Source organism: Lissotriton vulgaris, chromosome 12 (genome assembly GCF_964263255.1).
Source record: "Lissotriton vulgaris chromosome 12, aLisVul1.2, whole genome shotgun sequence".
NCBI classification, from domain to species: domain Eukaryota; kingdom Metazoa; phylum Chordata; class Amphibia; order Caudata; family Salamandridae; genus Lissotriton; species Lissotriton vulgaris.
In genome coordinates this window covers 261,930,620-261,946,388 of record NC_141700.1, presented here as the reverse complement: position 1 = coordinate 261,946,388, position 15,769 = coordinate 261,930,620, and the positions used below count along the sequence as shown (strand labels likewise).

The following is a 15,769-nucleotide window of genomic DNA, read 5'->3' as shown; positions in this document are numbered from 1 at the left end:
CTCACCTATAATCCTAGTTTTCTTCCAGGGGAATTTTAACCATAGTCATAACCAACCTTACCTCCTTAGAGGACATGAAATTCAGCTACAGTTAATACATCACCCTCAGTCTAACGTCTACTCTAACATCAGTCAAACACCTTTCATGGTACAAAGATAAAATCTAACACTGGACAACATGATGAATTGTAGAGGATTATATGTTTACCTTTGAATTATGACAGAGGAAGCAGAAATAAAATGATAGGATAGCAAAGATTACCTGACCAATCATCACAGAGAAGGCAAACACTCCCATGAAGTAGTTGAGGAGCTGGAAACACAGTTCGAAGAGAGTCTCTGGGTCGGGGAGGCCACCAATGGTGATCAGGGTCTTCACAGCCCAATAATAGCACCGAATGTAACTGTGGTGAAATACAAAGGCATTATTTTTCTTTGATGACTGGATGCCTGTATTCCCAGTGTGTATTTTACAGATATCTGCATATTCTGATCTAACTTTTATAACTATTTTCAATTTATTTAAATTTGAATCACTCTTATTACTGAAATGCAATCATATTTATTTTCTGAGCTAGAATATTGGATGAAGTGCCATGAAATTTCATTCATAGGCCATCAATAGCTAGTCACAACCTGACATATTTGTTCCCTGTGTAATAGTTGCATGAGGTAAAGCCCTTGAAGCTGGGAGGGGGTCACACTCAAACCAATTCCAAAATTGCAGGCAAGGCTGAATGGTTCTGAAGGGACTAGAGTGGCACAACCACATCATAGCTTTGATACTCTTGCAAATTGCAGAAAACAGAGCTTGAGCTGTGTATTTTAGCAAGGACACAAAAGCTGAAGGAGCATGGGTGTCTGAATATCAGTTTACATTTTGAGGTGGCCCTAGTACATAAGTAATTTTTCACACAATTTAGATTTCGTCTGGGAGTATGATCAGAGAATGAATAAACAAGCAGTCTTGTATTCTCTCATAGCCCTGAGAGAAATGCCTTTAAATATAAAGAAATTCTATTAATTTGACCATTCATTCCTCTTTTTAAGGTGAGCTCTATAGAGAACTTAAAAGCATAAACGATAACAGTAAATATACGGTCCTCCATGCCAATAAATACAATCTCATCAGTGGAAGGCCTATAAAAGCACGGGCCGGTAAATGTAACCCCACCTGAAACTAGCTCGGAACCCTCCACAGAGGCGTTTACTCACATTGAAGTACATGGCAAAGGGTTTACTTCAGCATTACCGGGGGTGGGAGCTTCAATTAATGACAATGGCCATTTACTACCTTATTTATCTGATCAATGTAAGAAGAAAGTACTACCACTTACCTGTTTCCCTCTCCATCGTAGACCCACTTGGTTGATCTTAGGCCTTCAAAGTCAGATGCCCAGTAGTAGAGGCATGCATTCATGTGCAGGCAATATAGTAGGTATAATGTAGTTCTGATGACTCTGCAAAACCATATGAAATTTTGAGATAAACAGAAACAAAATGGAAAGGGTTAAATGGGCATCACTGAGGTTGTACAGCATTTAAGGACATGTGACTTGCTGCAGTGAGATGACAGAAGACAACATTTGAATTTGAAAGCATCACTTTATTACATGAAGTGCATGCACATGTCACTCATGCAGATACATGTGACATTAACAGATACGAGAGCATATGGGCAAGAATGATTCAAGTTCCTGAAAGCTGCCAAGGCTACTCGGCTTGAGATCCTAACCGTGATGATGCGGACTGGACAAAGACAAGAATGGCTCCTAGGGTATTTGCAGTCTCAGTGAGAATGAGACTTATCCACCAGATATATCTTATTATACCCCATCCAGGCTGAGCAGAAGGAAAAGTGGTTGAGACCAATGTTGTATTCAATGTAGGTCTAAAGTGGGGACCTTTTACCATACAATGTGGGAGTGCTGTGTTATACAAAAGTATTGGGAATCCATCCACAAGATTTTGTCCAGAGTTCTTGTCAGAATGAGAAAACCTGAGCCCAAATATGGCTATTCTGGACCATATTGATGCATGGGTAGACCCGAGAGCAACCAGATTATTAGTGGCAACATGACTATTATAGGCCAAGCCAGACATTGATTGTCACTGACACTCAGAAAGGATCCCCTCACTTGTGGAATGGACTTGTGGTATGGACTGGTGTGCCACAACAGGAGTCCATTTATAAATCCAGGAGATGTCAACAGAAGCACAAAAAGTATGGTGGGATTGGTGGCGTTATTCTCAGGACTGATGGTGGATGATTTATATAAAAAATGTTTATATCACTTGATATAATTTATTCACTTCCATTTGCCTCTGAACACCGTTTGTGTGTTACATAAACATCATAATGACTAGACAAGAGAGCATAACTTGGATCTCATAATGAGTTGGTCAATGGCCTCTCAAGTGAAGTTGCCAATAAAACTGTATCTGTGTGGAATTGTGTATGTGTTTACTGCTTAGTGAGGAGGACAGGAGTCTGAATTGAAACCCCAAAACACATAGTCTACCGGACATGTACAAAATGTCATACCTTTGCAGAGATCAGTAAATAGGCTTGAGGCATAAAAGCATAGGGGTGATGTACTACTCAACAAAAGGGGCTTTTGGTGTTAGCCTCCAGTGCTGCAGTGAGCAGGATTCGTTGTTTTCTGACATTCCTCTATAACTGCCTCATCTTAAAATCCTCTCTCCACTTTCAGCTTCAACTGGTGAAGATACATGTATTCCTATAGTATACATGATCATACCTCTTCCCTCTTGACGGAGGCAAAGATGCAGCAAACCTTCAAAATGTTTGGCATATCTGCCTGAACAACGACTTATGTTGATGTGTAAAATCTATGTTGTGTAGGCCACATGTACACTCCTGGGCCAATACCTTTAATGTTATAAGCAAGATATTCCTGCCTCTGCCTCTCTCCTATTCCCAAAATCTTGCACAGACACACTAGCGCTTTGCACCAGATCAGATCTGCCAACTATCTACAAGCCTGTGTCTAGCTATATTATGGGACCGTGGTTTATCAGAAGAAGGGCATAGAGATCCCCCACCACGGCTACCAACCAACCGTAGCTCCACTTAACCAGGGCTGTTCTTAGCATGTTACATTTAATGTATTCTATACAACTGAAATGTTCACTACTGTTCTAACGCTATTTTTTGTATTTAATGGCAGAAATATGCTAATAAAAATATGTGTATGTATTTATAAATAGCAGAAACACACATGCACTGCCCATGGGTGGCCTCCGGTTTAAATACTCAAAGATTGAGTTTCAGGGCAAAGAATCGGATGCTTTCATATTTGAGATGACCCAAAGCCTACCTTAGTTGAACATAGGTGAGAGTCTGAAGATGTAGGGAGCTAACTGGGTCATGAGAAAAGTAGGATCATTGACTGGATGTCCCTATGTACTATACAGAGGATAGTTAAATTTCATAAGTTTAGTGACATGCAGTAAGAGGAAGCCATTGACATCAATCCCCTTCTCTTGAGCATCATTGATTGAAATAAATGCAGATGTTCTGGGACTCTCCGGAAGTGCCTCATCTGACAGTTACGGTAAGAAGAAGAACTGTGGTGGCCACATCAGCTTCATCGGTAAACCTAGGTAATGGAAATGTCAGTGCAGGAATCTGAACACTGCATCTTCATGGGGAACAAAGCAAAAACATATACTAATCCGGAATCTGAGGTGTCAGCACTTGATACAAGTCAATCAATAGGCAAATTTAAACGGCCATGATCCATAATTCTGGTGATTGCCGAATAAGGCAACCTCAATTTTGAATTGGATTGAGTTTGAGCCAGTATTGTTGCACTCAGGAGCTGGTAATTTGTAGATGTCAAGTTATCATTGCCAAGTTAAATGCTATTTTTAACCTGTTGGTCACTCCTGCCTAGGGATGGTACCAAAAGCTGTTTCTAGAAGCTCTTTAACCAACGTGCTGAACATCTGTTAGCATGCACACTTATGCAGCACCTGCCCAAAACCACTTTGCCTACCCACATGTACCAGTTTCCTTTTTGCCAGTGCGGACTGGAGCCACCTTTTTGCACTTTAGTGATTATGTACCACTGGGAATGTTCTGCCTATATTCTAATTTATTCATAATTTTTCTTTTTTCTCTTCCTTTTTTCATCTAGAGCAGCCTATGCCGCAATCGTTGTTATAATTCATGCATGTCATGCTAAACTTCAGCTCCTTGTGCATACCTGCACTTAATGTACCTGCACTCTATGTGCAACCATCCTAATGTTTCTGTCTGTTGCTTCATGGAGTAGATGTTGGATTTTATCTGCAGAGGAAAAGCCAGTGGTTATGAATGGGGACACAGAAAATTGTACAATATGGTATGGGTATTTATATAATGTTTTCTACTACTTTCAAGCTGCTGATGTGTTCTGCAGAAGATAAGGATGCTGCCCAGTAGGCACCCAATGTTAGTGCTTCCGTCATACAGTTTGTCATGCTATTTTGATGTTATGTCATAAATTTTTCAGTTTTTATCTGATTAATTTATTGTGCAATTACTTACATATGGAGATTAAAGTTGTGTGTTTTGAGTTACGTAGAATGCTGCACATCATTAGGAAGTTCAATATCATATTGCATTGTATCACAGTTTGCATAATGCTTTCTTCCCCTGGCAAGGTCCTCAATCACTTTGAAGATGTGCAGCATGCAACTTCGTAAGACACTTACCACATTGGAGGCATTTGTGAAGGAAATTGCATTAAAAGTGGTCATGCTGTTTTTCACACAGTTGTCACACAGTTTGTAAGTAGGGTGCTAAGCAATATGCCATGAACTATGTTATGTACTACAGTCAGAAGCTGTCACGCAATCTGCCATACCTCATGCCCTTAACAGATTACGCATCTGTCAGGAAGTTAATTCGGTGACCGCACATGCAGTTGTGTGGTGTTCATGTGAGCAGTCGTGCAAGAAATTAGCTACCATGTGGAAATAGTGGTGTCAATGAAATATTGTATGCAGTCATCCCAGAAAAAAAAGAATCCTATCCCCTGGTGGTAGCGCTAAGCCATTATTAAGTGTAATATGGAGTCAATATAACAGTAACAGTATCGTAGCCCATGGCAGCAGTGCTAAATGAACACGAAGTACAATATGGAGTCAACACAGAAGATAAAGAGTCCCAGCCCTTGGTGGCTGTGTCACCATGAAAGACCACATCAAGTGTACACAGGAGCAACAAGATTCTAGCCCCTCAATTGGTGTTAAACCACAAGGGGGTTCCATGAGTAGATGATCTGTGGCTTAGCCTAAGAATTATTAAATTATTAGGTAGAAGCTGCAGCCGGTAGGGGTGATGTCTAGAAGTGTCTGTTGGGGAATGAGTTAGGTTAAGTGAAGAGACAGTGAGAGACAAAGAAGTGTAAGGACAAGAGTGAGGTCAGTCAAACCCACAGCTTAATGCTCATCTTGTAAATGACATTCACCCATTTGTCATCAAGAGATGGCAGTACTTTCAGAGTTTGCCTACTAGGGTTGCCCAAGGAGAGAAAAAGGAGTCGCGCTTGGTATGCACTTGTAATCCACAGCCAGTATAAATGCCAACTATAGTCTCCTGGAGCAAAAGAGGAGCAGTACGTGCTGAGCACTGGTAGCAGGCAGCCAGATAAATACCCAGTGGGTCCACCCAGGAGCGACACAACAGTACAACAGCAAATGGAGTGCGCTAGTTGCAGGCAACCAGATAGAAGCCAATTGGTTGAACACTGGAGTGACAGAAGAACTATTGGTCTATAAACGGATATAACACAAGTATGTTTACTGTAAAAAGGTTGTACATAAGGAGCATGTTTCTGCATAGTGTGACGCTCACCTATGTGCTGAATAAGCATGGAGATGCACACCTAGAAAGTTTAGAGGGAACCCAGTCTTCCGATGCAGAGGTCAGCGGTAAATGCATAGTGTGGGTGCCACTTAGTGCCCGATTACGTTCTTGCTGGTAAAGCCCTACGGCTGACTCGGGCCCTTAGAGCTTTCCGAACGACTCATGCTCCGAGCGTACGATGTAATTGCGTGCTGACTGACTCGGGTCGCTCTGAGTCCCAATTGAAGTCTATGGGAGCTTTTTGTACATCACGTACATAGGCTCCCATAGAGAAAAAAGGTAGGTCGCAGAAAAGTGCGCCCCCTGTCGCGGGGATGCCTCAGTGCCCCCCGCACTGTGCATGCATGTGTAGGTGGGACCCTTGGGACATCCCCAGTGACCAATTCGTAGGGCTACGGGTGAATGGTGGACCGTTATGGGATCCCAAAGAACATCTCTGTCAACCACGAGATCTCGTCAGGAGCGAGTCTATCTAACTGACAGACACACTTATCATACTTGCTCGCTCAGGAATCAGCCACATTGCGCAGCGCGAGTCTGCCATGCTAAAGTCGCCCGGGAGGCAATACTGACAGGTATGAGTCATTCGGAGCCCAAGGCTATATACTCATCGTACTTGCCCACTCGTACAGCGGTACGAGTGGTTTGGAAAATGGGGCAGGGAATTGGGCTGGATCTGGACGGATGCGGTCTGTAGCCCTTCCGAGCGAGATCGTAATCGGACCCTTAGTGTGAAACTTTGTGACTGCAAACCTTAAACTATGGGAAACACGCAATGGTTTCAATATAAACAACATTTTCCAGTCAGGCGACTGAATCAGTGTGTTATAACAATATTTGAGATACCAAACATTACTGCAATAGGAGGATTAGAGTAAGATGTTATAGTTAGCATAATTAACCTATATTAGAACATTGGAATGTTGGGAGCTCCATTGTAGACAATGGAGTGCTCCATGCTTCTGCAGGCCGGTAAAGGCCTGCAGAGCAACATTCCAATGTTTTACAAAAGCCTCTCGGAGCTCGAAGGGATTTAAATCCCCTCGTGCTTTGAGAGGTCTTTGTTTTATTTGTAGGAATATTCTAGTGACAGAATGTTCTAATAGCCTTATAGCCCTTCATAACAGGGCTATACCGGCTAATAAAGTCCAGGTCCCTAGTTAAAGTCCCTCGCCTTCGGCTCTGGCCTTTAACGTGGGAACGGGCCTTTGATAGCCGGTATATCCCGCTACGGCGGGCTATAAGGATAATAATAATAATTCCATTTATAGAGTGCCTGGTTACACCCAACGGTGTGCCCCTGAGCTGAGAACCATCCTCCTGTGGAGAGCAGGAAAAAAAGGAAGCCTAGATGCTAAACAGAGCAGAGATGCAAATGAGAGACTCAAGGATTGAAAAAAACAAGTTTTTAATATTTTATGGAAAGCGTTCTCCGGGGGCTCAGCTCGCAAGGATAGAGGTAATGAGTGCCACTTTTTGGCTGCCAAGTGGCGAAAAGAGCAAGCTTCCAATATGGCCCTCTGAAGTTTGGGGACATTTGATTAGATGAGCTCCAGCTGACCTCAGATTGCGGGCAGGATGGTAAGACATTAGCATATGATGAAGGTAACTAGGGCCTTTTCCCTGCAAAATTCGGTGACAATAGCACAAAGATTTGTAGAAGATTCTTTTTTCTACTGGCAACCAGTGGAGGGTGTCCAGAGCTGTGTCAGAAGAGGCTCTTCTGGGAAGATTGAGAACCAGACGTATAGCTACATTTTGAAACATTGCAGTTTATTCAGACATTTTTTCACTGCTCCTAAGTAAAGGATGTTTCCGTAGTCCAACTGAGATGTACCAAGGGCATGTTCTACGGTTTTCTTTGCCGAAAGGGGAAGTAAGTCTACAATTTTTCTTAGAACTTTGAGGGTTCCAAAGCATTTTCCAACAACCTTCTTGATATGGGTTTCGAAGGAGAGTTTGGGGTCAAACCAAACTCCAAGATTTTGTTTCCTCCTTAGGGGACAGGGTTGGGCCCAGAATCTGGGGCCACCAAGCTGAGGACCACATAGAGGGGGCCTTCCCCACAATCAGTACCTCAGTTTTACTGCTCTTTAATTTAAGGCAGTTATTATTCATCCAGGTGGCAAGCTCGCTCAAGCAGGAAGAAAACTGATTGGCTGCTTCCTCCGAGTTTTGAGATAAGGAGACAATTAGTTCAATCAATCAATCATAACATTTGTATAGCGCGCTACTCACCCGGAGGGATCTCAAGGTGCTGGGGGAGAGGGGTCCGTTACTGCTCGAAAAGCCAGGTTTTGAGTTGCTTCCTGAAGGAGAGATGGTCCTGGGTTAGCCGGAGGTGGATTGGGAGGGAGTTCCATGTCTTGGCTGCCAGGTAGGAGAAGGATCTTCCTCCGGTGGTGGCTCTGCGGATGCGTGGTAAGGCGGCGAGGGCGAGGCTGGTCGATCGTAGCTGGCGGGTGGGAGTGTAGAAGGTCAGGCGGTTGTTGAGGTACTTGGGGCCAAGGTCGTGGAGAGCCTTGTGTGCTTGCGTGAGGAGTCTGAACGTGATCCTCTTGCTGACGGGGAGCCAGTGCAGGTCTCTCAGGTGGCCGGAGATGTGGCTGTGTCGGGGGATGTCCAGGACGAGTCGTGCGGAGGCGTTCTGTATGCGTTGGAGTCTTTTCTGAAGTTTGGCTGTGGTTCCGGCGTAGAGAGTGTTTCCGTAGTCCAGTCGGCTGGTGACAAGTGTCTGGGTGACCGCCTTCCTGGTTTCGGTGGAGATCCACCAGAAGATCTTTCGGAGCATGCGCAGGGTGTTGAAGCACGATAATGAGACAGCGTTGACTTGTCTGGTCAACGAGAGGGAGGAGTCCAGGATGAAGCCCAGGTTACGTGCGTGGTCCGTTGGCTTGGGAGTGGTGCCCAGGGCAGGGGGCCACCAGGAGTCGCCCCAGGCGGAGGGCGATGATCCCAGGATGAGGACTTCCCTCTTGTCTGAGTTCAGTTTCAGGCGGCTGTTCTTCATCCACTCGGCGACGTCTTTCATCCCTTCGTGTAGGCTGGTTCTGGCGGTGGCGGGTCGTTGGTGAGGGAGAGAATCAGCTGGGTGTCATCGGCGTAGGAGATGATGTTGAGGTTGTGTTGGCGTGCGATGGCTGCGAGGGGGCTCATGTAGACGTTGAAGAGGGTGGGGCTGAGTGATGATCCTTGTGGGACGCCACAGATGACTTCGGTGGCCTCGCATCTGAACGGGGGAGGCGGACTCTCTGGGTTCTTCCGGTGAGGAACGAGATGATCCACTCTAGTGCCTTGTCTTGGATTCCGATGTTGCTGAGGTGCTGCACTAGGGTGCGGTGGCAGACAGTGTCGAACGCTGCGGAGAGGTCCAGGAGGATGAGGGCTGCTGTTTCCCCGTTTTCGAGCAGGGATCTGATGTCATCAGTGGCTGCGATGAGGGCGGTCTCGGTGCTGTGGTTGGCTCGGAAACCGGACTGCGAGTGGCCGAGGGATCCGTTTGTCTCGAGGAAGGCGGCAAGCTGTCTGTTGACGGTCTTCTCGATGACTTTGGCGGGAAAAGGGAGGAGCGAGGTGGGGCGGAAGTTCTTGAGGTCGGTAGGGTCCGCTGTTGGTTTTTTCAGGAGGGCGCTGAGCTCGGCGTGCTTCCAGCTCTCCGGGAAGGTGGCGTGTTGAAGGAGGTGTTGATGATGTCCCGGAGTTGGGCTGCGATGATGGAGTTGGCCTTGTTGAAGACGTGGTGGGGGCAGGGGTCGGTTGGTGATCCGGAGTGGATGGTGTTCATCGTGCGGGTGGTGTCTTCGGTGCTGACCGGGGTTCAGGTGCAGAGGGTGGTGGTGGGGGGCGTTGGTTCGGAGGTTGGGTGCGTGGTCTGTGCGCCGAAGCTGTTGTGTATGTCGGCGATCTTGCTGTGAAAGAACGAGGTGAGTGAGTCGCAGATGTCTTGCGAGGGAGTGATGTCGTTGTTTCCGGTGCTGGGGTTGGAGAGCTCTTTGACGATGCTGAAGAGTTCCTTGCTGTTGTGGGCGTTGTTGTTCAGTCGTTCTTTGAATGCTGTCTTCTTGGTGGTGCGGATCAGCTGGTGGTGTTTGCGGGTGGAGTGCTTGAGGGCAGTCATGTTGTCTGTGGTCTAGTCTTTGCGCCAGGCTTTCTCGAGGGTGCGGCAGTTCTTCTTGGAGTTCTTAAGTTCGTCGGTGAACCAAGAGGCTTTCTTGCTGCCGGGTACGCTGGGAGGGGTCTTCAGTGGTGCGAGGTCATCTGCGCAGTTGGTGATCCACTGTGTGAGGTTGCTGGCTGCTTCGTTGGGGTCCGTTGTGCTGGCGGGAGGGTTCTGGCTGAGGGAGGTGGTGAGCTGGTCGGCGGTGATCTTGTTCCAGCTCCTGCGAGGAACCTGTTGTGGGTGGTCGTGGGTCGTGGTTCTTCTGAAGCTGAAGTGGACGCAGCTGTGGTCAGTCCAATGAAGTCCGGTGGAGTGGCTGAAGGAGATGTATTTGCTGGAGGAGAAGACTGGGTCAAGCGTGTGGCCGTCGTAGTGGGTGGGGGTGTTCACCAGTTGCTTGAGTCCGAGGTTGGTGAGGTTGTCCAGCAGGGTGGTAGTGTTGCTGTCCTTTTTGTTCTCCAGGTGGAAGTTGAGGTCCCCTAGGAGGATGTAGTCAGTGGAGGGGAGGGCGTGCGGGCTGATGAAGTCTGCAATGTCTTCGCTGAATTGTGTGCGTGGTCCCGGGGGTTTGTAGATGAGGGTGCCTCTGAGTGTGGTCTTGGGGTCGGTGTGTATCTGGAAGTGGAGGTGTTCGGCGGGGGTGAGGGTGTCGTCGGAGTTGGTCGTGATGCGGATGGTGTTCTTGTGTACGATGGCGATGCCTCCTCCAGTCTGGTTGACGCGGTCCCTCCGGGTGATCTTGTATCCATCCGGGATGGCGATGGCGATGTCGGGCGCTGAGGAGGCGTTCATCCAGGTTTCCGTGAGGAAGGCAACGTCTGGTGATGTTGTGTTGAGCAGGTTCCAGAGTTCCACGGCGTGTCTGTGGACGGAGCGGGTGTTGAGCAGGATGCACTTGAGGTGGTTGCTGCTGGTGATCGGCTTGGCGGGTGCGGTGTAGGTCCGGAGGCAGGTGAATCGGCAGGCTTGGCAGGCGAAGGGTCCGTGGGTGCATTTCGGGGTGGCTCGGTAGTAGGCGGGGTTCCGGCCGGCGTTGGGTGCGTGGAGGGTGGCGGCATCGTAGGTCCGGCGGGTGGGCTGGCATCCGCGGGGGCCAGGGGCTCTGGCGCTGGGCGCGGTCCAGGCGCGGACGGGCCAGACGGGCTTGCCTTTGGCGCACAATCGGCGTGACCGCTGCGCGTGACCGCTGCGCGTACCCACGGTCCCCGCCATATATGGAGAAGTGGGAGGGAGGAGCAACTGGGAGGCGAGAGCGGGGCGGCGAATGAGGGTCGGGAAAAAGGAAGGGGGCGGGGCTGCAGGGGGGCAGCGGCGGGGAAGAGGAGTAGTGGGAAAAGGGGAGGCGGGAAAAAAATGGCGGTAGCGGAGAGGGGGGAGGCCTGAGGGCAGAGTCCCTAGCAGGCAGTGGCTAACCACGGGCAGGAAGCAGTGGCAGGAGTAGGCCGCAGTGGTGACCTGGCACACGGGGTCCGTGTGGTAGGTGGAGCGACCTGGAGGGGTAGTTGAGTATTATCTGCATAGGAAACAATGGTGTCTTTATATTTTTCAACAACCCCTGCCAAGGATCCAATGTATAGATTGAAAAGAGTAGGGCTCAGTACTGAGCCCTGTGGGAACCCTTGTGAAAGTGCAATATTTTTGGAAATAATAATAATAATAATAAAGACATTTATACAGCTACCTCAGCTGAGGTGTCCTGGCGCTTAAGTGGAAAACAACAGAGCAGAGAAGACAAAGTGCTAGTCCCTGTGCCTGAACAGCCAGGTCTTAAAGGCCTTTCTAAAGCCCAATTCAGAGTGCAGTACCCATAGCTGAAGAGGCAAGTCCATCCAACAATTGGAAGCTCCCACTTCAAACGTTCTGCTCTCCCACCCTCGCTTTGACAAAACGGGGCACGGTGAGGTAGCGTTTATGGTTGGACCTCAGGGATCTGCTCTTCTGGTAAGGGCGCAGTCTCTTCCTCAGATAAATAGGTCCTCTGCCCTGGTAGGCCGGAAACGCATTTCTGCAGTTCTGCTAGCAACACATGGACGATGATCGAGGAGAACTCAGTGAACACGGCTGGTTCTGGGCATGGCCATCAGCGACGTCTTCCCCACTGGGGTCGAGAGATGCAAGAAAGGAGGCATGAATCTGAGAGATTTTATCCTCAAAGAAGTTTGAGAGGCTATTGCACCTTTCCAATGAAGGAATAACTGGGTGCAAAAGTGCCATGGGATTAGTAAAGGATTTCACAATCCTAAAAACTTCCCTCTGGGAATTACTAGCACTCGCGATGCAAGCAGCGAAAAAATCTCTTCTCTTATTGTTGAGAACTTTATGATATTCTTTCAGAGCCACTCTATAAATAATTTTATCCTCAATTGCATATGCTTTTCTCTACCTGGGCTACACATTTTTGCAATCACTTTTTTTTCGCTCTGATGTCCTCGGTGAACCAGGGGGCAGAGGGGGTCGCTCTGGCAGAGCTGACGGCCTCTGTGGTGCGATTTTGTTGATGGCCTCCACGAGCCAAGCATTGAGGTTTATGATGCTGACATCAGGGTTATTTGAGAGGGAGGGCTCAGAGTCCTTAAGATGAGACCCTGCTCCAATTCCTCCTCGATTCTTTAGGGAGAGATGGGACCCTAGCATTACTCTTCAGGTGTAACTGGAAGAGGACCAGATAATGGTTCGACCAGATCACAGGCAAAGGTTTATACACTCTCACCTCCTGCCAGTTAGAGCAAATGAGGTCAAGCTTGTGGCCCGCTTAGTGGGTTGGATCAGAAACCACTTGGGTCATATTAAAGCCAGCTAGCGACGCAATAAAGTTCGCACCATGAGAGCGCGAAGGGTCATCCACATGTAAATTAAGGTCACCTAGGGCCGAAAGGTTCGAGTAGTGGGTGCAAGCCTGTGTAATATAGTCTGCCAGGATGGGGGTAAAGCTATGGCAGCAGCACAGGGCCTGTAGAGGAGGAGCCCCCCAAAGAAGGCGATTGGGGACAGTTTAATTCAGAAAGGGAGAGCTTCAATACTACCCATCTGACAAAAATTGGTAGTGGCTGTCTCCCAGATGTCTTTATAGATAATCGCCATGCCACCCCCCGGCCTATTGTCTCTCTTAATAGCACAAACTATGCCATATCCCTGGGGAATGGCTAAGGCCACTGCCGGGTTGGAGTCTTGGTGCAACCAGGTCTCGGTGAGAAACATAAGATCCCAGTCATTGTCAACAAGGGATTGGTGAATGTCGAGAGCGTGTTTGGGCAGCGATCTACAAATAATGAGATTGGCTATTAAGACAGTGGGCCTAGAGGACCTAAGAGGGGCTAGACTCTACTTGTTAGCCTTCAGCCTGGCGCGACTGGGACTAAGGGTGAAGTTACAACAAGGGCAGAAAAAGGACCCACCCCTCTCACCTAGTGAGGCACACGCCTGGTCTAGGCAGGTAGAGGGCCTTAGTGCTAGCAGCTCATCTCTATTGCAGCCATGCATGCAGTCTGGTGCCATTTGGGCAGCGTAACTGCCGCTAGCCGTGGTCTGGATGCGGACGGGCGCTGACGTGATTGCCTTCGGCTTGACTGCTGCGCGCCCGCTGAGCGCGTCCACTGCGCCCTCTGGACTGCATTTAGGAGATATGCCCCAGAACCAGAACCAGAAGTGCGGAACCGGAAATGCTTAGACGTGCTGGACCGCCAACTGCTAAGATGGCGGCCCGGTTGAAAAAAAGAGCGAGGCAAGATAGAGCTTTTTCCACACATTCAAGGAAGAGGCTTGCAGTGGACCGAAGAGCAGAGAGAGAGGTAAGAGAGAGCTACGAATGCTCACCCAACAATGCCATAGGGGTTAGAGAATAAAGTTAAAAATTCTAACCAGTTCAAATTAAAAACCAGTGATAAGAATACACAAAAATAAAATGGTACTTCAGTGCAAAAAGCAAATATTCAGCATCAGTACATTCACGTGCCTTGCTTCCTCATGTGTCCGCTGAGCACTGGGGACTGCATTGAGGAGATATGCCCCCGGCGCCGGAAGTGCGGAACAGGAAATGCTTGGATGTGCTGGAACACCAACTCCTAAGATGGCGGCCCGGTTGAAAAAAAGAGAGAGGTAAGATAGAGCTCTTTCCGCACAATCGAGGAAGAGCCTCGCGGCGGACCAAAGAACAGAGAGAGCGGTAAGAGAGAGCTAAGAATGCTCACCCAACAATGCAATAGGGGTTGGAGAATAAAGTTAAAAGTTAAAACCAGCTCAAATGTAAAGCCAGTGATAACAATACACAAAAATAAAATGGTACTTCAGTGCAAAAAGCAAATATTCAGCATCAGTATATTCACGCGCCTTGCTTCCTCATACGTCCGCTGTGTGCACGGGACTGCATTGAGAAGATATGCCCCCGGCGCCGGAACAGGAAGTGCGGTACCGGAAATGCTTGGACGTGCTGGACCGCCAACTGCTAAGATGGCGGCCCGGTTGAAAAAAAGAACGAGGCAAGATAGAGCTCTTTCCGTACAATCAAGAAAGAGCCTTGCGGCGGACTGAAGGGCAGAGAGAGGTAAATATGCGGGTGCTGCGCAACTTGGAAGCTGCAAGCATGAAGAAAGGCGGTCATCCAGCACAGAGCAGGGCCTTGATCCCACAGATCCTTAATCTCTGAAGCAGCACATTATGAGAGATGGTGTCAAAGGATGCACTGAGGTCCAACAGGACCAGTGCAGCAGTCTAACCGTGATCAGCGCACTTACGCACGGTCTCAGTTGCGAGGAGCAACACCGACTCCGTAGAGTGGGCAGTTCGAAAATCTGATTGCGGGGGATGGAATAAGTTGTTTCGATTGATGTGGGCAACCAGTTGAAAGTTCACCACTTTCTCTGAAATTTTGGAAAAATAAGGCAGGAGCGAAATGGGGAAAAGATTATCTAACTAACCTATGTTGGCAGAAGGTTTTTTCTTTAGCGGGAGAACAATGGCCTGTTTCCATTTCAATGGGACTTCGCCTCAGTGGAACGAGAGATCTATGAGTTCTTGTACATAGGGCAAGATAGCATCAAATCCTAGCCTTAAGATTTTGGGCGAGGCTGGGTCCGATGGGGAACCGGATTTGATGCACCGGCCAGACCTTTAGAGAGTGATACCCTCAAATGGGGTATTATTGGGGGAATTGAGACAGGTGCCAATAAGAGCATCAGGTGGAAAAGTATCATAGATTGTTACTACTTTCGTAGCAAAGAACTGAGCAATTTTGTTACAATTTTCCAGAGAGCTGGGAGTAGGGGGGCTGTTCTCTCCAGTGAGGATAAGGATTTAAAAATAGAGAAGAGTTCTTTAGAGGAGTTTTTGGCTTGCTCTATTTTATCTGTATAGTATGCACCACTAGTTTCCTAAAATGAGCATGATATTTTTTTAGCTCATTCATTTTATTAATGTCGAAAAGATCCAGCCTCCATTGGCGCTCTAAGCGCTTACAGGATTTTTTGACTGTCATCATGTCTTCATTAAACCAAGGCGCGGAGTTAGTCCACCTCTGAGTAGTGTTGGTCATCCACGGGGCAATATCATCCATTGCTTCTAAGATCCACTTTTCAACAGCCAAATTGGCTGAGTTAATATCTCCCAATTGGAGCTAGGTCTGCTGGAGAGTTTGAGTGAAACTATCCAGGTTAAACCTACACCATTTCCTGCAAATTACTTTCTGGCCAAAGGGGTGGAAAAGGCCACCAGATGGTGGTCCGATCAAGAGACCACAA

At 47.8% G+C, this 15,769-nt stretch overlaps 1 protein-coding gene across 1 annotated transcript in view; it reads right to left on the bottom strand.

Annotated features, from left to right (window-relative positions):
• CNGB1 (cyclic nucleotide gated channel subunit beta 1) overlaps positions 1–15,769 on the bottom strand; it is a 1,326,699-nt gene that overhangs the window by 201,292 nt on the left and 1,109,638 nt on the right. The window contains exons 34-35 of the mRNA XM_086945539.1: positions 1,338–1,460; positions 263–404 (exon numbers count right to left, since the gene is read on the bottom strand). Coding sequence (XP_086801665.1) covers positions 263–404; positions 1,338–1,460 — 265 coding nt within the window. The remainder of the gene's footprint in view (positions 1–262; positions 405–1,337; positions 1,461–15,769) is intronic.